Raw genomic sequence first — 27230 nt, 5'->3', positions numbered from 1 at the left:
TTATCAACGTAGTTATTTCACTTTTCCATACTTATAGTAATACATGTAAGAAGTGTTGAGGCACTACTCAGCATTATCAACAATCTATTCTAGAATGTTATAATTATAAAAGAGAATCGGAAAGGAATTTATTTTAAAGTTTATTTAATTATTCTTTTAAAAGAATAATTGGCCTATTTTAAATATTAAAAAAAAAAAAAAAAAAAATATTACTTTTCATTGCTTCGAATTGTTCCAAAAGCAATATTGACTAATGATATCTATTTAATCAACAATATTAAGGTGGGGCTATTAACACTTGCTTGAAGGACTACTGTTTCAGAAAAAATTACATCTTTATCGTGAAAAGTCAGTTCATAAATTTTCAATATATTAAATTGTTTAAATTGAGAGAATCTGAAAAAATATTCGTCCTCAAAACACACGAATAATGAAATTGCATTACTATGAAAAACACACACACAAAAAAAAATTTAGTTTATTTAAGAATATATTTAACCTACATGCCAACATTAATATGTATATAACGAATTCAAGTTTAACATAAAAAACTGAGATTTTATTAATAGATTTTAATTTTAAAAACTCAGTTACGCCTAAATTAATGTAGCTTTGAAAGAATAACTTTCTTGATAGAAACCATAATCCAGCCGATTTACATTTAGAACTCATTCCTGTCATATACACGTATTATATATTGAATTCATTAATTTTGATCATCCTAAATTAACCCACTTTCTTTAATAACTTCCAGATGGAGCCACACGTGAGGAATGTGTCGACAATACTTCTTTTATGTAAATAATAAATAAATGAATAAAACGATCTCATTGTCAGTTTAAAATTGACAAAGAGGAAGTTAAGCATCATTAATTCTTTTATAGGATTTTTATATCTATATGGATCATATTCATAAATATACTTCATAAAAAGTTAACTGTCTTCAAATAGGAAATCGTGATATTATTGATGTAATTTAATGCATTCGTTATATAAAAATTACTATTGTATAAAATGATCTCTATTTCACCCTATGACCTAGCAATTCTACTAACACGTCAATAATGGTACAAAGACTTTTAGGTTTATTATTAAAAAACTTGTTTAAAAAGTCAAAACTAATTTATACGTAATACATTTAGAAATGTTTATATAAAATACAAAATATATTTTATAAAAATATTTTCATAGTTAACTATACACTATAACGTTTGTTAATCCTTATCTAAGTGAAATATTTATTTAAAAATGGTTAGCAAAAAAATAATTCTATTTTAAGACATTAATTTTAAAACGAAATTAAATTGACTGTAATGTTAATAATTAAATTAGGAAGAAAAGTAAAATATAATTGACTATCTTCCTTCTCTATCTTATAAATCCAAAATTCATATTGCTAGTAGTTATCGATGCCAGTCAGGAATCACTCTTAAATTATGTAGCATACGTTTCACGAAAGAATTTCTTTTAATACTACGTAGAAACGTGAATATATTATAACTATAATCGTTTCAATCGATTTTAGAAAATGTACATGTAAAATAAAACTTATGTTCGGTTCTTTTTTGTGACGTTTTTACTACAAATAATATTGGCTACATTTTTAATAAATGATAAGAAAGTTTACTTTGTTCATTCATTTTGAATAGATTGTTTAATTATATCTGATGTATGTAGATCTGATTAATATAAAGTTTAATAGCATTCTAATTATTAAAGCTTTCCTAAGCAATATATTTAATATAAATATAAATTAAGAGAAAAAAACTCTAAAATTTAAATAGGTATTGAAAATTAAAATAATATCATTAAAAATGCATTATGCATATGATATTTTCATGAACTATAGGCCTAACTGTGCCGGGATATATATTGTACTATTGTTTGGTATTTAAAATTTAATGTTCACTTATATAAAATAATATAAAAAATAAATGTTTGTCTGGGAAATTATGCTGTATGTATACACATATAAAGCATATATAGAAGATTATTTTCTCGAAATATTATTTTAAGTTGATTTTTCCTTAACCTTCGTTTCATATGATTGATTACCTTGAAAATTTTTAAATAACTATTGTAGATAACTAAACTAAAACAACTTCAATGGTCGTACTTGTTTTAAGGTTAAAAACCAATAAGCTAATAAAAAATAGATATCAGTAATATAGTAAATACTAAATTATTTGATAATGCATAAACTGAAGAATACAATTTAAAAAATAATCAATTTGAAACAATTAAAAATAAGTTGTTATACTATTTTCTCCTATTTATATGTACTGTATATGCACATGATTGAGATGGACGGGATAAAACGAGATATCATCTGTTACTTTTTAGCAGCAATATCATCCCGGAAGTTATTTTCTGATATATTTTTATCAAATACAAAAAAAAATTCTATAAATTATTTTATGGAATTTTCTTAATGAAAATTCCTTAAAAGATAAAATAATTTGTTTCGTAATTACATATTTTGAGATTACACGTGGATTACCATTCTTATCCAATCTTCGTAAATATATCACATCTACGATTGGATCAAGATTTCAATAGATTGTTAAGCAAATGTTTTTTCAGATGATTTTCTTATCTTGGGTATTTACAATAATGAAATCATCTGAAAATTTTTTAATAATAAGTAATATACAAGAAATTGTTAATGGTAACTAAAATATATGGCTACAATTAAGCGTTATGAGTTACGTATGCGTGTTTAAGTGCGTGGGTGCCAGTTAGCTAATGAGTAAGAGGAGAAACCATCCCACTCCCTTTTTTAAATCCCGTCTTAGCCATACATACACATTATATATATATATATATATATATATTGAATGTATCATAAAATCAACTCATGAAATATTTATTTTGAATCATATTTTAATATTAGAAAGCTGCTTTCAGTTTTATGCTGATTAATTTTTTGTGAACATTCTATAATTTATATATATTTTATAAATGTACCGTACACTTATTATTAAAATTATCCGATTTTTATGTTTTAATGAGTCATTTACGAATATTTATAAGGATAACCTAAAATTAAATTTTAAAGTAACTTATAGATTTAAGTTTTTTCGAAATCAGAAAACGCATATCATTAATTTGTGAAATTTTCAATTAAGTTCAACTTTTAATTTGACTAATTTAAGCCGTTCATTAATTAATTAATTAATTAATTATTAACTGTACGACTGAGCAATCTTTTAATTTTTACTTGTAAAATTTCATTTACCTGTTTCGATTAATTTAATTTATAAAGGTCAATACATATTTTTCAGTTTTAATAAGATGTAATCCAGATTTAACACTGAAGATTAAAAAAAGTTAATTGCTTATTTTTAAATTATTTAAAAAATGTCACAATTTATTTTTATTCTCATCGATAAAAAATAAAAACTTGAGGTTATTTAAAAATTATTGAGCTCATGGGCATTTTAGGTATTAATAGAAACAATCTTGAAGCTTTATCCTTATTCTGTTATTATATATATATATATGCATACATTTTACATATAATAATTTTGAAATGAAAATTTTTAATTTTCTATTTTATATTTTTAATGTCTTATTTCCTTCTAAATTCATTAATATATAAAGAAAAGCTAAATATCTATTTACTTGTTGAGGCGAAACCTCCTCTACGTGGCTTTATAGAATTGAATTCGTTTGCAAAATTTGATCGATCGATCGATTTTGATTAAACTTTTCATTTTACATAATATGAGAGGAGGAAATTAAAAAAAATGTAATAAAAATCGGGGTTCCACGATTTCGTTTTCATGGTACGGTGGGGTCATAGTTACAATATCCAAGGCTGCTAGAACGAGCGCGAGCATTTTTTTTGTTTCAATTCTTTTTTTTATGCCAACGGCGACGTCAATGCCGCGGTACCAGCAAGTGTCGTCATAGATGCCCCCATGAAACAGTATTATTGACTTGCTAGCGAGCGCTTCGACTCAATTTTTAGTTCGTGTTCGGACAGAAAACGAACTGTGTCTAGTTAAATTAATATAATTTTTTTTTGTGATTAAAACTTTTTAATTTTAATTTAAAGTTTTAATCGTAAAAAATAAAACTCTTTTCACGATTTATAAAAATATAAGCTTGTTGTCACGACAACAATTTTTTTGCCAATTTTTTTAATATGAAGTTTTAGGAAACAATTATTAATTCTATACATTTAAAATATTATCATGTTCCTTGCGTGACAACACAAGTTCCATGATTTTGGGCTGGTAGATTTACACACACATATATATATAACTTTTTATATATTCGGAAGTAATTTATTACAAACTTATACAGTATATATATAATTGAATCTATAACTCAGATTTTTAGAGTCGTTTGTAGTAATATTCTTTTAGTAAGCATTTTTAATTAAACTGGACCATACAATTAAACGACTCATAAAATATATGTTATCAGTTCCTATATAATGATTACTTCAAATTTATGCTTTTAATTCGATAAATTCAGCCGTTTTATTGAGACTTCTTTTGTAAAATATTAAAGTTTAAAATTTATTTTTCTCATTTTATATCGAAGGTAATTTCCAAATTTCTAAAACTTGTATTACTTTACATAAAAAAATTCTGATAATAGTTTTAAGTGTAATTTAAATAAAATACGCTAAATACTTATATTAAATGTCCATAAATGTTTCTGTAAGACTGTTAATAGATTAAAACGTTTGTTTTGGTTATTAATAAATTATTAGGCTCTTATTCATTCAGTCAATAGTAATATATTATTAATTTTCAAGTCTCACTGTAATATTGATATATAAATGTAGACAAATATCCATTAACGAATCATATTGATTTCTTATTGAAAGCGTTCGAATATATTTAAATTACGTAGAAACTGAATTAAATGAATATTTAATTAAGCACGATATTTCAATGCTTTGTTTTCTTAGCAATAATAGCATATGTATTTATTTCTCTAAATGCAGGATCGATTAACTGAAGTAATTTAAAAATATTAAGTAGACTTGTATTACGTTGAAATATATGAAATGTTATTTATAATTTATTATTAATTAATAAAAAATTCTGCTTTATTTTCATAATCGAATTTTAAAATATAATATAAATGTATGGAAGTAAATAGAATGAACCTAATTAAAAACGATAATTAAACTTAGCATTAGAAGAAACATTTGATCTTAATTTGATTATTATATAAAAAGTATAAGTTTTTAAATATTAATTCTTAATCTTGTAATTGTTGAACAAATTATCAGTGTAAAATGGACAAGAAAGGTAAAATTTATTATTTATTTATTATATTTTAATGATAAATTATTCATCAAAAATACTAAATAACTAAATGATAAATAAAAGTAACAGTTTAATTATATTAGATTCATTTACAGTTTTTATAACAAATTTAATAATTAATAATGGCGCACCCAGAGGGGAAACAAGGGGCCTGGCATCCTTCAAAGAAAAAGGAAGGGGAGAAAAATTAGAAAATTTTCTTTTTTAATTATATTGTGTCGCATCTTATATTTATATACTATTTATGAATTAGCGATCACATAAGGTGGAAATTTTATTGAATTTACATTAAAAACTTCTTTTATTCGTTCAAGCGGTCTCCCTCTACCAAGATCCTGAGTGAGCCATGATAATAAATGAATATTTATCATAATCACTGGCATTTTAAGTCATGTTTCTTAATCTTAATTTCATTCAGATAATTTACTTTTCACAAAATATTTATTCTTTTCCATTCAATTTATGTATATGCATATTTGTTTTAGAGAATTAAATAACGATAGTTTTAGTTTGTGCTGCAATTATTCTTATGGAAAAATTTTTAAAACTTTCCACTCTAATTTCTCGTGCTAAAAATAGAAATTACTAATATTACAGAGTATAAATTGTAAACATACAGTATAAACGTCAATGATAATAGTTTATAAATTACTTTTTTACAGATATAAATACGAAATTATTTTAAATCTCAAAAATATTTTCGAGTTTTACAAAAAATTTATCTAAATATCGTATAAATTATTAAATAAATGCAAAATTATGTATAAATTCAAAACAATGAAAGAGAAAATATTGTACAAGTAGGCTACAATTTCATAATTGTTTAAATTTGAATTTGGTGATATGAAGTATTAAATATAATTATCCCAATGTTAATAACGTTTGACTTTTAACTGAGTTATTTTCATTAAAAATTGGAATTATTGTATATAAAATATATTGATATATTAAACAGTTTTCATGTAATTTAAAGTTTAACAGGATTAAAATTAAACAGGATTAAAAACAAGTTTATACATATGTTTTTAGCCTTAAATACAAATACTGTATTTATTTTTTAAATTAATAAACATTTTAAAGATAATGTATGAAATTAATTCACAAATACATGAAAAACATTAAAAATATATTGATGCATTGATTTAGCTTGCTTTTATGTATACCTTAATAGTAAATTATTTTTAATAAAATAAATGTTTATTTTAAAAACAAAATTTGAAGTTTAAATATGATAAAATTTCAAAAATTTCATTAGAAGTGTTTAATTTTTTTTTTCTTTCTTGTCTTTAATCACGTACTGTCAAATTTCAACAGGTTTAAATGTCTTTTAAAAACAATACAATAAAATTTGAGTGCCTTTTGCAAATTCTTCAGCGTATAATAATTAGTTTCAGCTTTCAATTAACGAAAAAAATCAACTGACTATTCTAAATTACAAATACTATTTTTCAATTGTGATAATAAACTTAATTATAATTAAGCTATTTATATACGTTTTATACTGCATCTATAATTTGAACTTTTGTATTATCTGAATGTAATAAATTACAATGGAGAACTAACAATGCGCAATTTCATTATTCATATTGCAATGATTGTAATTTATGAATGGACCTAATTATAATTTCTTCGATTTTCTGAGATTACTTAATAGTATTATTGTTTTCGTTGCGTTGTATTTTTTCCCCTCTCTTTAATATTTAATTGCTGTTTTTCTTGGCATTGTTTTCGATTTTAATTAATATTCGTGATATTAAGAAGTATATCACGGGTCTCTTTATATTTTAAAGTAGAGCTACAATATAACTAAAGTAAAACTGTAATATTAACGGTTAAAATTATAATTTATGGCACGTAATGTACTAATTTTTAGATGATTAAATTGCCTTCAAAAGTTTTATTATGGGATTAAATACCCGAAAATTCTTTGTATTACGCGGTGAAATGTTTACAAATATTTTTATATCAGTTTGTAACGTTACTATAAATTCCCATATAAAAGAGTTTATATAAATGACGAATTGGGATTACGTCATGTATTTTAGACGTGCATTATGTGACCCTTATTCAAATAGGATTATTATTGTAGTTTCCCATTTCCGGTACAAGTACCGGAAGTAACCGGGGGACTCCGCGAGGGATTATGCAGTAAAAACCTTAATTTGGTTGAGGCCAGTGAACTTGATGAATCAAACATGTGGCCATGGTATACTTACCACAAATCCCGTTCTCTCCATTTGTGACCAAAAAAATGTACCTTGACGAGTTATATCACGTGATCTCTCTTTGTGCACAAACATTACCTGACCCAACTTGTCAAGGAGAGTAGGAAAAGTTCACATTCATTTGCGTTGGGCTACCGCCTCATTCCGTCTTTTACAAATTATTATTCCAGATAATTTGGTAAGTTATTTAAATTTAAATACAACCTATATAAATATATTTATCACTTAAAAATATTGCTATAAGTATAGCCTATAACTTATATATATAAGTATCAAATAATCAATTGTAGATGTTCTGTATGATCAAATGAAGAGTGGGTTCACTCACTAATAAATTATTTATATCACCATTTTCCTGACAATTGTCACGTACGGAACTGCATCTTGTACTGTACACTGTATTTAAAATATCATTGATATCATTGCGGTTAATTTAGAGAATAGAATTTTAAACATATTTTTAATTAATTTTTGTACCTTTGTCATTAAAAATGAACTAGTAATTAATTACGACACGACACATTTTTCATGAGAGTTAATTCTGAATTTTTAATCGTGCCCGAAATTTTATCTTTTATATTCAACCGGAAGTACTCCTTTAAACAAGTTGAGAAATAAATTATACAACGCCCTATTGTAACTTCGATACAGTATAGAAAGGCTCGATTGTTTCACGTAGAATCTACTTTTGTTATTCACTCAGGCGATATAGAACCAAATAATTTTCTTTCGAACAATACGTAACTAATTAATAATAATAATTGCCTAAACCAAACAAATTTTACACGCATAATAATAACATGATTAGGTCGATAGGAAACTTTGAACCGTATAAAGAAATAATGCGGATTTAAATATAATTCAGGTATTACTATAATCCGCATCTAAATCATAGTCAATATCTAACAGTTTATTATTGTTGAGTTTTAATTACAATACCGGTTCTTATCAAGTTGGAATATATTAATAGATGTTTTGATAATGGAAAACTATGTAGTAATTAGTTATAATTCTATTAAAACCTTGATGGTTAGCAAGTTATTAAAATATTTATAAATGTTAAAGTAAATTTACAAAATGATATTAAATGATTGTGTTTTTTAAACACGATACAATATTTTTACTTTGTTTACGTGCAAAAATTCACATAATCTACGGAGAATACATTTCATAATTTGCAAAATAGTACAAGGAGATTCAAGTTGGAACGTATGTATCTTAACAGAATTTCTGCGAATCCGGATATTACAAGATTTACCTACATTACAGGATGCACTTCTTGCGTGATATGACGTCACTTCCATAACTACACTATCATGACGAGGTTAGACGCGAAGCGGGTAGTGTATAATATATCATCGCGAAAGAAAGGTAATTGTTAACTTAAAAGTTGTCAAGCTGAATTATTAAAAAGGTAGGTTTGATAATTACAAGTCGTTTTTTTTAATATTAAAATAACCCCCTTTAAATTAGCATTAAAACGATCGATATAGAAAATATCGATTACCAAATCAAAGTTTATACCAATTAAAAATTCAAAAATAATATTTCGTGTTCTTTGTTAATTATTTTAATTTAAATAAGAATAGGCCTATGTTATTGATCATTTTTACAAAAATATGAAATTTGATACATTTAAATGTGTCAATGTTATTTGACGATGTCTTTCCTTATTGAATTTAACCTATCCTCTTGCAAAGTTATTGAACCATTTTTATTTAGGAATAAAAATAAATCTAATTTAATTCTTTTGAACACTTTAATCAATAAACATTTAATATTTATATAAATTAAATTATCTATAATAGATTGATTTGGTTCTTTGAATTAATTTTATTAAATATTTATTTTTTTTATCATTAGATAATAGCGTTCAATCATTTAGCTGTATTGTTAGTCATATTATTAGTCAGTTTTAATGCTTATTCAAGATTGTTTTTTAAATCTTAATTATAGTAGTTTGTCATTTATTATATCCATTTCCGAATTTTACTTCACATAATTAGTAAGCTATAGCAACACTACGGAAAAATTGATAATCAATAACTTATAGAACTTTACCACATAATTTCGTAACTATGGTGACTTGACAAAAAAATATCTATTACTGCCAATACATATCAATTGCCACGAATATCACGAATCAAGCCAGTGTTTCTATAGCTTATAGGTGACTATTGTAAGACTTCGTTGACGTAATTTAATAGCATTTTACCTTTATTAATTAAGAATTATGCAAAGATAAGTACGCTGCTTTTTTATTTTTAATTATCATAAGATGTAATAAATATTTTCAACAAATTTGTTGTATTATATTTTAAAACAAATAGTTAGGTAACTAAAAATAAAATAACATTTTTATTATTTGATATGTTATATTATTCAACTACCGGTACTTATTTTTAAAAGAAGGAATAAAAATAAATTTGATTAATTAAAACAGCTTTTTCAAAATAAAAGTTATCTTTAATGACTATCATATAATATATTTTAAATCTTAGTTTTTACTTATTATAAATTATTCATTAAAATTAAAACATAAAAGATAGAAGATATTTTGTATTAATTAATACGGAAAAATCGAAATACTAATCCTTTACCTTAAATAAATAATACTTTAAATTCATATTATTTTACTTTTTATCCTTTTCATATTTAGAATTCATTCATTAGAACATTTTTTTTAACCTTCCTTAAGTATGCTTTTTCTTGGTATTTTCCATCATTAATCATTCCTCGAAATATTTTTTCCCAAATTATACATAAGTTGTACACAATTACTACGAGTAATAACATAATTATCATTCTTTCTTCAATTATTATTATTATTATTATTATTATTATATATCTTTAATAGCTATAATTACTAATGTTAGTATAATTAATATTTAAATATAAGATTATATTTTGGATTGAATAATAAAATTTAATGTTTTTTTATATTTATCATTTACAAATAAATCAAATAAGAAGTTAATAGGGCCTACTCTTATTTAATTTATAATGCTTAATATATATTGTTAATTGCTATTTGCATATTTGCAAGTAAGAGAAATTTGATTACAAAAATATTTCGTTAAAATAAGAAGTGATGTAAATATAATATTTTAAATATTTAAAATTTTTGCAATAAATTTATACACTTAGCTTAAAATAGAGCTTACTGTTAGAAATTACTTTAATGCTTTCATGGTTAAAACTTAGGATGTTATTAAATTACAGTAACATTCTTCATTAATAAAAAAACAAAAAAAAACTATGCAAATCAACGTATATCATTTTTTAATAATAGTAATGATATACAAAAATCAAAATTAGAATTCTTAATTAATGTATACTTATTATTGTAGAATATATCCTAACATGTACTCTGTAATATTTAAGTTAAAAATATCTTATAAATCCAACGCATAACATAAAAAAAAAATATGATTTTCTTTTATAAGAATTGTATTATACTAATCTTATATTCAACAAATTATTAGAAATCGATTCTGAATGATATCGATTTGACTTTAGAAAATAGCTGTTATGCAAGCGCTATAGAAAACAATGATTCCTTTTCATTATATAAGTATGTGATGATGCATTTCTTCGTTATAAAATTTAGGTTCGATTTAAATGAAGTTTAACAGGTTTTACACCCTAAACATAAAATGAATTTTTTAAATTAATTATATATATGTTATAATAGGATTTATATAAGAAAGAATAATTATCTATAGTATTTGGATTTATATTAACCTCAAATTTCAAATTTTATTTATGTATTTTTAGCAGCACTTTTGATTTAACTTTTTAACTTAAATAATAAGAATTTTTTTCTTTTCATAAAAAAATTATTTTTATCGGAATTTTTACTCGAAATTGAAATTTCTTTAACTAAAACCAACTAAGAATATATTTAATTTATGTAATAAAATTACGGTTTCAAATTTTATATTGTTGTCGGCTTTAATGAAAACGAATCAATTTAGTGTCTGTTTGTATTAAACAACCCTTACCAGTTATTGAGAAATATAATTATACGGTAAATTGAAATCTATGATTTCATAATTCCCTGTAAATGCACGCTTAAACGATTTTAATCAAGGAAAGAAAAGTAAAGAGCAAATTTTATCGACAATTTTTAATGTAATTATGATTTATGAATGTTTTCCACATCCATTAAAACTTTCAAAATAAGATGATAGGATACATCAACGCGTGACTGGGATATACGACCTACAATAAAATTTGTTCATAGATTTAATCATACCTATATATTTTTAAATATAAATTTGAATAAACATAGTAATTATTGAAACTAAATCAATCTTCATTTGATATTCAATAGTTTAGACTGTAAGATTAAAAATGGCAAAATATGGCTTCATATCTTGCATATCTATCGCATAAATATTACATGAGCTGCAGTATGGTAATGGTCACGTTGTATTTAATTTTCTTTTTCTTATTTTTTTGTTTTTACACTTACAAGTCACGCGATATAATATAAGTATTAACAGCTTGGTAAATTGTACGTAATGCAGATATTTAGAGAAATTTTGCAGATGGATAAATACTGCAGATCCTTTAAAATATATAATTATATGTCGAAATACGAAAATTAGGCTATGTATTTTAATGAATACTATTAATTGTAATATGTGTTAATGATTATTTACATTTCTTTAACTATAACTTATATAAGTAATAAATGCTTACGTAAATTTTCAAGAAATTGAAAAAAATTCAATCTTATTTACAATAAGAAGGAAATAACATATCTTTGAATTTATCGATTTAAACGAATATAAAGGAAATTCGAAATTCCCTTTTCTCTTATCGCCTGTAATTATAGGCTGTACACATGTAAGGGGATTTTTATATTTATATTTAGATTTTTAGTTCTGCCGAATTCATAAATTAGAAAACACTTGCACACAACGATATTATTAATATTTTTTTTTCTTATCTATAAAATAACTTCAAATATTAGTTTATCTAGTTTTATCAAATCCATAAACATTTTTCATTGAAGTAAAAATATTTTTATTTACACGAATCTTTAATGCTAAACTATAATAAATATCAATTAAAGGTATATAAACTTTGAATTGTGAAATCGTGTATTATCTTTACACTATTTCGCTATAAAATTAGAGTAACAAAAATTGAAATTTTAGCAACTTTTATTTTTAAATTTGTTGCGTCTACTGAGAATAAGGGAATTTTTCGAGCAATTCTCAAAATTTCTATAGAATAATCTACCTAAATTTTAAAAAATAAACACCGTATAAAATTAGTTTTCTTGACAATACTTTTATTTTTACAATTGTACTAGTGAGTGAGTACGTAGTTTTTAACCCATTAAATGCTATTTTAGGACAGAAATATTTTGCTCTAATAAAACTAGAAATAGCGTAAGATATATCGAAATTAGGACACACAATAAAAATATAGGTGTATAATACGATAATGCAGCTGAATCTTATCCAAAAATATTTAACAGTAGTAATGGCGGTGCTATGTTTTTTTGACATTAAAAAATATTTTTTATCTTTTAATATCAACTTTATATAAGAAAATTATAATAAATGTAAAATCTATTTCGAATAATTTACTAATATTAAGAGAGCACTATTTAGAATTCATTAGGCAACGATTGTAGAGGATTGTAATTTAATAAATTGAAAAATAATGAATAAAAACAATGATTAAATACTAAATTTATTTACCGAGTTTTGTAAAATCATTGAATGCAACCTTTCTTTTTTCGTCTGCTAAACAAAGTATCGATTAAAACAATCGATTAAAATATATATTTAATGGCTAATATACTTTAGCAAATTTGTGAAATTGTAACGAGTTCCAAAAGCAAAACACATCTCATTCGTAAAGTTTACAAAAGTTAATTTAATTAAAATTCTTTTTTCTTATTAATAACATATTTTAATTTTGTCATCCATAAAAATTTTTTGATAAAAGTAAAAAATATGAAAATGTTGCTGATACTTCTGACCAGATCAACAAAAAAGCTGAGATGACGACGATATTTTTTAAAAAGAAAACACCCTCGTTTAACTAAAATTAATATTAACGCGTAATACAGTATTTTTAATTGTGATTGTTAATAATTTATTTCTAATCGATAATTAATTGATTGATCTTGTTGATTACTCTCTTATTGATTACTTTAATAAACATATTTCTCTTAGTAACGAAAAATAATTGTGTACTTTTGCTAACATCTGGAACATAACCCCATGTTTTTCATTAATCCTTTGTTTCGTAAAGTACGAATTCGCATAACACGGCACTTTTTCGGAACGCAACTACCGTGTTATACCAGGAATACCTGTATATATATTCATTGAGTATTACTCATTATAAATTATTTCCTAAATATAGTAATAAGCGTATTAATATAGAATTTTCTCTGTAGTTTTAATCCGTGTCATATATTTTAAGATTTAAGCATTTAAAATAAAATAAACTTTTTTCCCAGATCAACCGTGTCTACCATGACGTAAATGAAGTAACTATTATAGTGAGATAACAATCTCCGATAAACATGGGAAATCCAAGTGAAGCAGAAACCACAAATCCTGAGAATTCTTCAAATCTTCCTACCATCGACGGAAGTGAAGTAGTGTTAAATTTAACTACTACGGTTACAGAGACAAGAACCGAAAGCGAAATCTCGACTATAGATTCTCAACAGACTTTGCAAATTAATGAAGACAGTGGAAATGAAGCAGAAACTGTGACTGAAAACAATGTTAGAAATAATAATGAAAGTGTTACAGATGAAAGGACAAGAACAAATACAGAAAACAGGAGGCTTCGTCTTGGGACGTGGCCTCATCAGATGTCCTCTTTGCTAGCTTGTTTATGCTGTACAGTGGGAATGTACAATATCAACAGGTTTTCGATCTTAGTCTACGTATATAAAGGTATCATATTTAAATTTTTATTCCATCTGAACAAACATTGAGATTTCTCATAATGCACACTTAAAAGAAAATACTACTCTTATTTTTTCTTTTCTAAAAGAACTTAACCGAGACATAAGCAAAATAGTTGGTCAAATTCACGAGTTTCCAAATCATTTTGATCAATTTAAAAAATTCTGAATTTAGGGTTTAACATTAAAGAATTTTTTTCACAAGTTTTTAAATACTAAAATTCGTGAAACAAAGTTTTATAATAACAGTTTTTGAGATAAATACTAAAACATTAAAAATACTATTTACTATTGCAACAGAATATTTTAATTTTAATTCAGTCCAAACTTCAGTGCAAAATATGAAATATCTAATAATTATAATTACTGAATAATAGTCCTATAACGAATGCATCACAGTGATGCTTCACTGAGAATCTACATTAAAATTCTAATAAAAATCTATGCTGTCACAAGTAAGGCATGAGATAAGATAAAATTTCAAGATTTGACCTTCATATACTGGAAACACTCAAACATAAATACTCCATTACTTATTTTAACTTGAATCAAGGTTAGTGAATAGAATTGTCAAGATTTTCAGAATTTGTTTCAACTGGAAATTTTGTTTTGCACTAAACTTATTTGAAGAATATACTCCAATAATTATGACAATTTAATTGAGGCTGTTATTACTAGATCCGTTATAATTTAATTGTAATTGGTGACATGTTAAATTCGTGACATAATTTGAAACTTGTGGAGTATTCGATGAGCATAATTTTCTTAAAAATGATGAACATTTAGTGAACTTTCTTATTCCATTTAACTATATTTACTTTCATTATTAATTTCTTGAAAAATTCGAGATGCAATAGGTCGTGATTTAGTAGTAATAAAGTATAGTACTTCCTCATTTCCCAATAGTTTACTTTTGATAAATGCAATATCTAATAAATGTTAACATCCTATTCATGAAATATGTATGTTACAATACAAGGCCTATTTTAAGGCATTATCTTATAATTAAATCTACTTTTAAATTCAAATATGTTGTGATGATGCATAAAATTATTCCATATAATAATTGAGTTTTATTTCTAATATTCTCACTCATGGTCTTGAGTAATAATGATTCAGCATAATAATAAAAAATAAATATGTTAAATGTAATATTATGTGTTTGGTTAAATCTTTTTTGAAGTTCATTAACAAAAAATTGTGAATAAAATCTTTATATGATTTATCAAGTAAGTCTTTTATGTTAAGTAGATTTAATAAAGATAAATGAACAAGTAGGTTACTCATTTATCATAGATTATAAATAACATCCTCTTTTTTTTTATAGTAACTTTCATATTCCAATATATTATCCTATCATTTATTTTTGGAATACCGTTTCTATACCTACAAATGGCTTTGGGACAATATATGGGAACAGGAATCATAGACATGTGGTATATATCTCCAGCATTTAAAGGTAGGTTATTAAAGTTTAACAAATTCATTTTTAAAACTAATTAATAATCAAAATAATTATTTTATACTGTAGATTTCAAAAATAAAATATATATTTGTTTGTATTTTAAAAATAATTTTACATTTACTTTGAAGTTATTTAAATACAAAATAAATTTTCACAACAATAAAAATTCTTAATGTATCTTAATCAACAAATAACATTTTCACAATAAACGGATGTTATTTATTTATTAAAGTTCCAAGGCTAAAAAAAATCAACAGATAAAAAGGACCTTGAACAGAGTATCCAAAATGCACATTAGTTATTGTGTGAATAATCTTTAAACAATTCATTTTCTTTTTAAAAGAAAATTTAATTAAATAAAATATTTCTAATGTATAAAGAGCTTTATAATTATATATTACATCGTTATATTGATTCAAAGTCAAAAAGGTCTAATGATTTGCATGCTATCTATAGTAGGCTCTGCTATTTTTTCAAGCATTTGTTAACCGAATTCTTTCGGTTCAGGATCACTTGTCGTCGTTACACTATGTAGACTTTGTATCACAGTTGTTTTAAAGTCAACAGATCAAGTTTAAATTATTTGACCTAATTTCCAAGTACATACTTAAAAAAGTTACAAGCTTGTGAAGAATACTGGAAACAATAACTAAATATTTGAATTAAAATTGTTATATATGATTATAATCAAATTGGTAAAAAATGATCAAGATATCAATAATTAGTACTGTATATTGATAACTGTAGTCTATTCATCAACTATAATTAATTCAGTTGTTCAAGGTTACCAAGATTAACAAGGTTATTAAGCAAGGAGAAAAAGTTTTAGGCAACATTAACAAGGCAAGGAGAGAAAAGTACTTTCAAGGGCGACAAAAGTTGCAAAGCATGAACTTGGAAGCAGTGTCAAGATACATGTGGGTTGTAGACACCAGAGTTGTTTACCCAAATAGGTATAGATACATGTTACACCTATTTGGATGACTTTTTCGTTTTGTCTTTTCTTTTCGGAGGTTATGACCGAATATCCAGTTAGCTTTATGCAGTCAATGACTTTACCACTAATTAGAATCTAACATGAAATGTACTGAAATGTCATTATTTAAATAATACCCACTTGCTTAAATGGAAACTTTTGGCAAATTTTACGATGATTTAGATAATCACCACAAATAAAATTAATAAAAAAGTGAACATACTGTATAAATATATATATATATATATATATATATATATATATATAATATAACTGTATATATATATATATATATCACTGTATTTGAATTTTAAAATGTATATATATATATATATATATATACATTTTAAAATTCAAATACAGTGATTTAGATATTTTTTAAATAGAGTGTTCGAAAAAGTTATAAATAGATTCATTTAAGTTTAAATTAAATAATGATTACATTAATTTGAACGTAGTTGTCAACGAAGATAGAAATTAATAGTTTGAAAATCAGATTAAACACACAAACAAACAAAAAGCAGTGTCTTTGTTGTTCACCTCAGACAAAATTATCAAAAAGAAATTATATAATAAGTACAGTATTTAAACTTGTGATATTTTTTTATTTTTTCTTTCAGTTGAGAAATTATGAATACAGTATTATACAATACAGATAAATATAACATTTATTAAATTTTCGAATGACTACTGATGTTTGACATAACTTCCAATTTATCATTAATTTAAGAAGATTAATCCAATATCGTAATGAACTGACTCCTCTTTTCGGTTACAGTTTTAATCTACTTTTCCTCTTAATAATTTATCGACAACGAGATTATATATTTTATGTGAAGAGAAGCATTTATTTATAAATGACTTAACAGGAATTTATATTTTATGAGAGATTATTTAATTTAATATTTTATTAAAATCGTATTTCTATTATTGGTTTCAGTAAGTCGCTGATTGTAAAACGAGCTAGACAAACAACATAGCGATATCGAAGCTTTTGTTAATAAAATGAAACACACACAGATTTGTATCTATGTGTTTCATTGCATGAAACTGTTTGAACTCTGAGGGACTTGAAATCCACAGTAATCAGTAATAATCCCTTACACATTAATTGTGAAAGCTTTAAAATTATTATTAATATAGTACATTTTTGTTTAAGCAGATATTTATCTACATTGCTACAGTGTATATTATTGGTTATAATGCATTATATAAAATGGTTGTCCTTGATTTGTTTTGATGGAATGATATGGACAACACAACAAATGGGCAATCTGTCAAAGAAGAATACCTCCCGGGCGCGGGCGTCGATCTATAAGAGACGGAAGGACATATTACACTAATATTTTTCTACCAGCAAATTGTCCTCCTCCCAAGATATGTTATAAATTAAAAATACATACATAAAAGAAGCATAGGAGTAGAAACAAATAAATTGCACATAAAAGTTATATACCTTATTTTTTATATCAACTGAAAATCCGACAGTGAGACATTTTTCTTGTTATTGTCGGATTTGTCAATGTCATTAGCCCGATCCCCCAATATATATGCAGATTGATGCCAATACTACATAAAACAATTTAGTTAAGCAAAATATTATTGTATAATAAATAAAACTGTAAACTTAAATATCATTGAGAAGAATCTGAAATTAACCGAAAGATTATGTTGAACATTTTTGAAATAAATTTTTCAAACGTTTCAGTCATTAGCTATAGATTCTGATATTAATGTGTTTTATTTTTCTTTTATCTCTTGAATTTTAGTTTCTGTTAAATTATTACAGTCGGTCATACTTATTAAAGTAAGAAAATATGTGCGCAAACAAATACTAATATGCTTAGTACATTAAAAAATTTCGTGTAACTGAGTAGAAGTTTCTAGCCATAAATCCAAATTCTAAATCATATTAGAAATTCGCAAAGTTTATAAAATGTATGCAAAACAAAAGATAGTATGTAAATAAAGTAATATTTATCAGTATGGACAGACTCATTTACAAAAAAATCAATGTGAGATGAACTTTAAAATTACATCCTATTTAGGGATTTGATGATAAAGATTTTCATAAATTAAAAATGGTTGCACTCAATGCATATTATCTCTGAACTATATATTAAATCCAATCTTAATTCATTCAAATATCTATCTGGTTGCTACAATTTCTGCCGCGCAAAAGAGATTTACATTATATTTGGAAACGTCTTTTCAATCCAATTGATTTGGGAGTATATGATGGCAAAAACTCCATCTTATGGCCATGGATCGGATAAAAGTACGAATCTCTAGTCCTGTGGCATTTGTCCAACACACTGATATTTTCACTCTTCGAGTTTCGGGAATAGGGCTTCCAGAAACTCCAAATAGTGTTGGGTTCATTATACAAACGCTTTTATTAGTCGACACTATACGAAATTTATCGAAACGCAATTTATTATTAACGATTTACACGTTCAGCTTATGAACTGAATGTTTTATTTGTACTTCTGCGAATGTTATCAATGCATTTGCACAGCACTGCTCGTACGTGAACTCTGTATTAATCAATACATCTAACAATGTGTATTGTGAAATTGTTATTTTTGTATTAGAAATTTTGCATGTTATTGTCGTTTATTATTTAAGTATAAATTATTTATTTAACTTCATATTCTTACTTTAAATGTGAAAACAGGAAAAATTCTTTCGTTATACTAGGGCATCACGCGACTTTGTCATATCGCGATAGAATTGAGGCAGGGCGTTGCGTTTTTGCAACTAAAAGTTTTAAAATTAGTATTAGTACGATATTAGTATGTACAGTACGATTAATGATGTTTAGAGGTGGCCCTATTCCCACCATCCTCTCTACCCTGAAATCTGATGAACATAACCAAACTTAGAACTTAATCATTGTGTGTGTGTGTGTGTGAGATAATGTACTGTACAGTGCTGTGGTGATGTAACCTGTATGGGAGATGGGTTGAAGCCACTCTCACCAATCTTGAAAAACGTGATTGATAAGAGCGTTTTTTTTTTAAATTTTTAAAAATATAGTAAAATTATTTTTATATACAGATGAACCCAGGAAATATTTAATTAAAATTGTTCACTTTCTTTACCTCATGGAAAATTACTTTAACAAAAAGAAAACAGTGAATGCAATCTACGATTAATTAATTGTATTCATGATTTGTAATACTTTATGTAAAATACTTTCGTATTTTTGGCGGAGCAGCCTTATAATAGTGTGTATCTATATTTATATCTTGCAATTATGTCTAAATGTGCTACGTTGAGACTTGGTACTTTAAAACCACAGATGTGTAATCTATATAAGCTTAATCATTTAAATTTTCCGCTATGAAATTGTGGTTATGAAAGCACGAGCATATATAATTTTATTTCATGTTGAGCATTAGATGATAAGAATGCTAATTTTTGATAATAATTGAAGTCCTGTTTTCCATAATGAGCAATAAATGGACTGATGAAAGACGGAAATTTTGTGAGAAGTACTGAGAATTTTTAAAGTGGAATTGATCTGTTAACTCACAAGAAAATTGTTCACTGTTTTGAAAGCATAAACGGAAATAAAAACTTATTCAGTTGCTAAAAATGCCAAAAATATCAAAATTTAAACACTAAGAATTTAACAATTACACAGTGATCTATATATTGCACATATGTTCTGTAATGTGGATAAAATACATTAATAACGACTAAAATAAAAGTAAAATTTTAAAAAATTTATTCAAATAATGTCCTACTTCAGAATTTTTGAACTGGACAATTCTACATTAACCAACATGAACATAGATGAAGTCCTGTCATCACTTAAATGTGCCATAAGAGGATTAAGCAAGACTGTCAGGCACAGATATTCAATCATATTCTGTCTTAATATGGTGAAAGGAACACCCAGTTCCTCCGATCGTTTTCGAACTTTGAAGGGACATTAAACTGATGGGTTAACCTCGATACTTTTTTCTTATCATGATCTGAGCGATTTATTCTTCTAAGATGTAAAAAATTTCCGAACTATTTAAGTAGTAGTTCATAAATTCCTCATCACAATCGAAACTAGCTCGTATATCTTAACAGTTTTACGAAGGTCGACAGACATTTTTCACATTGGTACTTGGTACGATGTTCTTGTAATTAATCAGTTTCAAGTGGGAGTTTTACGTAGATAATATTAAATAAGATTATTTGTTTTTATTAGTGAGATTTTAGATAGAGTAGTAATATCAATATTTGGCACATTTTTTTTAAAATGCAAGTTTTGTAGATATTGCGTTACATGTAACTTAATACGTAGTAATTCTGAATTTAATTACTGAAAATTATATAGGTTTTTCCTATTCAAAACATAAATTGTTTTTCAACAATTTTTTTAATGGTAAAAAAGTTTGTAAAAACAAAATCTAAAGAATATTTTGTTTCTTTTCATTTTAAATTCATTCTCAGTATCAAAAGGGCCTTTTCCATACTCATCATGCGTTCTGTCAGGTGCACAATGAGAAGGCCTAGTGGTGAGAGAGAGGGCCGAAGCGGATAAACCCACCCACGATAATTTGAGTCAACTCTGATTTCAATCTAGGTCCCTAGAATGCATGCTAGTACCTTTATTACCAGACGTGAGAACGGTGGTAAAGGCATCTCTTCGAATAAATTTAAAAAAAGCACGTGAATTAAGTTTGTGATTATCTTTAAGTAACATCAACAAAAGGATGTCGAAAGACATAGAGTAATTTTTATATTACCTAAATAACGAAAGAACTGTAATTGTCTTTAATAAAATAATAGGGTTTTGACACTTCTTTTTTTCACTATACGTACTGTGTTTTTAAATTGCGAGTTTGTAAACAATGTATCGTTAAGAAACTGGAAGTTCTAAATTATAGTTGTCAATTGTGTTATACTTTTCTCTCTATTATATATTATTAAATACTATAGGAGAAAACATTAAATTATACTATTATAAAAAATACTAGAAAATTATTATTATATAAAATCTAGTGGTATGGTATATATATTCACTAAATTATAATAAATTTAATAATTTTATTAAAATATAACAATTAATAATAATTAAAATATTTTTCTTAATTCTTATTATGTGAAAGAAACAATTTTGAATTTTATAAAATGTGAAATTTGTCCAAAATATTTTATTTGGAACAAATAACAGTCTGGTAGAGATTTTAGGTGTTTCCATCACAGATATAAAAAGCTTCAAATGGGAAACGTTTTGTATTAGTAATTTTTTCTATGGTTTGTACGGTTAGAATAGTTAAATCAAAAGAAATAGCTTCACATTATCCACGATACTAAGAAATTATTTAATTAAGTACTTTCGCTTTTGGCAAGAAAAGCTACTTCAGTTTCCGAAACAATTCGTGTCCGATATTTTTATTGTTAGTTTAAATCGTTATTTTCGCTGACGCAATAAACTCAGTTGTCGTGTGGTGGGTAACTGATATTGCACGTGTGACTGTGTGGGTGGTGTGAAGTAGTTTTCTTGGTAGGGGGTGGGTGGTCGGGAGTGGGTGACAATGTCGTAGATCTTTGATGTAACATCTCGTCGTACAGACTTAGGATAGTTACTAAGTTAATATTTTTGAACTGTACCGTACATATTAGCATTGTTTTTTTACAATATGTTGGAAAGAATCAGACGGGAAATGATGTAATTTCATACAGCTGCAAATTTTATTGTAGAAATGTTGCATGCACTGTTTAATCTTAGTATAGATGGTTTCTGCCAAGGATAAGATTTTCTGATTTCTTGGCTTGAATAACAACTGTCTTTTCACATTTTGGTTCATACTTATCTTTTGAGGATAACATGGTTAGTGCTATTGTTATTTTCTCGTATTTCACATCCTTTCGTGTTCTGTAATGCGTTTGAGTAGATTTATCTGTTACTAAAGTAAGGGTCTGCTTCCTGTTTTTTCTAGTGGTATGGTATGTATATTTCTGCTTTCTTCTTGTTTTTCCGTCTATCCCTATCATTGCAACATAATCTATGTAAGGATGGCAGCAACATTTATAAGTAGAAAGGGATCCATTTCAGTTACCAAAAGCGAAAGTATTTTAATTAAAGAATCCATCCCTTCTATTGTGGATAACGTGAAGTTATTTCCCATGATTCGACAATTTTCTGCGAGATAAAGTAAAAATGTTACTTCAATGGTGTTAGAATAGTGAATGTTTTTCTTGGATTTTTTATTTGTTAATTTTCCTTATTTAATTTAAGATTTATTAAACGTACAGAATGATGTTTTTAAAAACAGATGTAGGTAAGATGTATGTAGAAACATTATTATAATTTCCAAACAAATTCTCAAATTAGGCAATACTTTAAATTGCCCTATACTTTGTTCCTTTTCAATCAAAATCAACATAATTTCTTTTTGATATAATAATTTTTGATATAATTATATACTTACTAAAAAACACTTCAGAAGCTGGAAAAGGATATAAATACTCAGACATCTCATGTATTAGTTCCAGCAGATAGATTTAATGTAAAAAACAACCAAACTAAAGTTTTTGATCTCTTTCAGAGTTCATCAAGTTAATATGCTGTTCCATAAATTAAATGTTATTCCAGCAGTTTAAAAAAAATTATTATTATTATTATATTGTTAATGTCAATTTTATTTTGCTGTATTGTAGAGTTACTGTATTAAATGTATATAATTAAAAAATAATAATATATAATTTGCAAATATGTTTTGAATATTTAAAGGTGTATTTAGTTTTTCATACAAATAATTTTCAAATAATTCAATTATTTTTTTTTACATTTTAAAGTTTAAATTAATAAAAGAATTTTCATTTTTAATATTATAAACAAAATGAAAGGAATAATGTTTTATGATGATAGTTTTTTTCATAAAAAATTTATTATTAAAAATGTCATGTTATGACACTAAATTTGTAATACAGTAATGTTAAAAAAAAACTATAAAATGTAATAATTACCGATATAAGTTTTATGACATTTAAGTTGTTTTTGTAACTTTTAAATTATAAAATAAGCAAACACAATATGGCACGCCTCTCAAGGTGATAGTGGTGATGGAATTTATAAAATAAGAATTTAAAAAATTAAGATGAAATAGCAAAAACATCTTTCAGAATTCTAGTTCCAAATAAATATTTAATAAATTACTTAAATTATTAAATAGTCATTAAAATAGTGTCTAATAATTTTTAATGTTTTATTTTATTTTAATTTTATATTTTATATTATTTAAGTATTAAAACCAATAATTTTTGTCAAGATGAAAAGAAAGATCAATCTAAATCTTTCACTATCATTATAGACTGTTATATTTTTAAACAGATTTTACTTTAGTTGAAAATTTAAATTTGAAGTAAGAACAATTCTTTCAACTATGCAAGAGTTGAAAGTATTCTTACTTAAAATCTTACTTATCATTTTCAAAAATTAATAATTGTTAAGTTAAAAAAACAACAAAAATAAAATGACTTTAAACATTAAATAAGCATCCAAAAACAGTCAAACATTTGATTATCTATATCTATCTTATAAGCAAAAATTTTCATATTCATTTTCATATAAGTTAGGTTTTTGCAACATAGCATTTATGATGTAAACATCATGAAATAAGTGTCATGCAAATTTTATTAGACAATATTTTGCAGTTGTTTTTTTTATTCTAAACTTCAAAAGTTACTATTTTATTCTAGGATATTATTATTTATGTGCATATAGGCCTAGTACATTATTATACATATATGTTATACTATATTGTAATGGCAATAACAAAGTGGATAAGATGCTAAGCACTAGTTACATGGTGTAGGTTTGAACCTTTTGAAGTTAGTTTTATATTATTATTATATATTTATATATGAGTTATAATTAAACTTTATAACTTTTGAAAATATATGTTGTTCTGAAATTATTATTAAAAGCAATTTTTTTATTTCAGGTTTAGGTGTAGCATTTGTTTTCATGTTCTTTTTCATTGGAGTATATGGTGCTATTCCTATTTCCTGGCTTTTTGTATATTTCAAGGATTCCTTTGTAAATACAAAAGATAATTATCGTTGGACCAAATGTCAAGCTTCTTTTGGCTCAACATGTAATTACCATATTTAAATTTTTTTCATAATGGTTTTAAAATTTTTGTGGTGTAATTATTAAATTTTTAAAATATATAATAATGATTATTAAATCTGACTATAGTTATATATTAATTTTAAGTATTTATTTAATCATATAAAAATTTCAAATGTTATACAGTATAAAACTTTTTTACAGCTTGTCTTTACTCCCTAAATGTATCTTCTCCAGATTATTATGGCTGGAGTGTGGCATCATATTTTCAGTAAGAATTTTTGCTTTTATTTTGATAAATATTATGCATTCTGTTTCTGATAATACAAGGAGTGATTAGAAAAAAGGTTACAAACCATATGATGAAATGAGCATGTTTATTACTTCTATTACATGGAAGTGCCAAAAGCTGCAAAGCAGTTCTTTTCGGAAAATATTAATATGATTTTCAATTTGTTCAAATCTTTCTTGTAATGAAGGTATGGCTTGATCTATTATGTTAAGAAATAATTTCTGTAGAAATTTCTTTCTGGATCATTTACACATTCATCTGTTCTTGCTCCTTCATAATCAAATTAATGTTTCCGTTTTCTTAATCTTACGGTTTTTAATTTGTTTGAAATATTAGTTTTTTTCACAAATATTATTTGCCTCCATTTTAGATTTTAAAAAATTTACTAATGCTAAAGATGATCTTGACAATTGGTTAGGTCATAAATAGCAGTAAAAACAAAATACCTTATCTTTTAGTTTTGAATAGAGAAGCCAGATTCTTCAATATTTTTCTCCATTTAAATGTACTTTTGTATAATAAGATACGTTAAATTTTCTACCTAGTTCATATATGGGAAAATTGTAATTTGTTACTTGAACAATGTTTTTATTAGTTAATAATAATCTGGTTTTCTCACAAGGGTGTGATGGCCATGTTCCAGGATCCTCTTTCAATATGGTTGATAATTCTTTAGTTACCTCATTTGCGCTAAGAAAAACTTCTTGACCTTCATCATTTATAGCTCCATCTTCATTCAATAATGAAGGTTTGTTGGTAGGTTACATACTGCCAACTTACAGTTTATATTATAAAAACTATTTTTTTCTTTATTATTATTTTGATTAATTTTAAGATAATTAATCTTTTATAAAAAAAACTACTAATAGAACACTAATAAAAACAAATATATTTGAATTTATACATTCTTTTTGTAGATCATAAAATCAATTAGTAGCAAAGTTGTATCAAGAAATCAAGATTCATGAGATTTTTTCAGTATACCTTACAATTTTACTTTAAAATTAAGTTTTATGTTGAAATACAAGTTGTTGCATTTTAATTATAAGACATTATTATGCTGCATCCTCTTACGCGCGGGGCCCCGAGGCAGTTGCCACAGTCGCCTGGCTGTAGGGGCGGCCCTGCTATCAAATATATATGAGACTGGATCTTATGGCTAACTGCCACCATTTCATCATTAGAGGCATTCAAGGTCATTTATAAAGAAAATGTGTTTCAGTACCAAAGCTATTTAATGTACTGTGTACTGATATACATTGGAAAGGAATTAATTTCCATAATTCCAAATAATCAATTAACATAGAAATTGATGTTCAATTTATTGATGTATCCTGCCAAAGCTATTGATTTAATCAATTTATCTGATTAATTACAATTACAATTTTAATCAAAGAAATGGTAATTATTTATTTTTGTAGTGTAGGTCAATTGTGTTTAACTGTCAATCATGAAGAAATTGCTGGCAAATCTTCTGTTTAAATTTTATATGCCAAACTACAATGTGGTAAATTAGAAAAAACAATTTAATTAATTTATTAGTGTTATTGTATCATGGCAATAAATTTGATTTTTTTTCAAATTGTCGTTATTAAATTAATGAATATTTTGTTTTGATTTATTTATGTCTTATTTGATGAGAATTAATTGAAATATATCTTTTTAAGAGAGTAGAATAAAATGTTCAAAATAAAATTAACAGAAGTGTGTGAAAAAGGGCATTGTTGTTCACAAAAGCTGATGATATAATTCATTTTGACATTATGTAGTACTGAACACTGCAAGAAATGGTGCTGCAGCCTGCATTGCTGGGTATTTAGCAACAATTGTCAAAATCTGACACAAATGCAAGCATCCCATGGAAGATCTAATCTAGATACAACCTTTTGCACCAATTTTCTCTTTAAATTCTGGTCGAGATTGGAGTATTCTTGCTTATCCTTCCAGAAAAA

General features: G+C 25.2%; 1 protein-coding gene across 6 annotated transcripts in view; it reads left to right on the top strand.

Moving 5' to 3' along the window:
• The window catches only part of LOC136974805 (sodium-dependent transporter bedraggled-like), a 69120-nt gene that overhangs the window by 15281 nt on the left and 26609 nt on the right, over positions 1-27230 (top strand). For 3 of the 6 annotated variants that reach the window (XM_067269750.1, XM_067269747.1, XM_067269748.1), the window contains exons 2-5: positions 14007-14454; positions 15793-15924; positions 24859-25011; positions 25191-25257. In XM_067269750.1, the coding sequence (XP_067125851.1) occupies positions 14073-14454; positions 15793-15924; positions 24859-25011; positions 25191-25257 (734 nt within the window). In that variant the 5' untranslated portion in view covers positions 14007-14072. Of the gene's footprint in view, positions 1-7673; positions 7695-8649; positions 8931-9741; positions 9762-14006; positions 14455-15792; positions 15925-24858; positions 25012-25190; positions 25258-27230 lie in introns of those variants that run through there. The other 3 variants (XM_067269751.1, XM_067269749.1, XM_067269752.1) reach the window with 3 other exon arrangements.

This window comes from Centruroides vittatus, unplaced genomic scaffold (assembly GCF_030686945.1).
Source record: "Centruroides vittatus isolate TY-2023 unplaced genomic scaffold, ASM3068694v2 contig_357, whole genome shotgun sequence".
Lineage (NCBI taxonomy): Eukaryota > Metazoa > Arthropoda > Arachnida > Scorpiones > Buthidae > Centruroides > Centruroides vittatus.
Note: the sequence above shows the minus strand (reverse complement) of the source record. Positions and strands in the feature narration are given on the sequence as shown.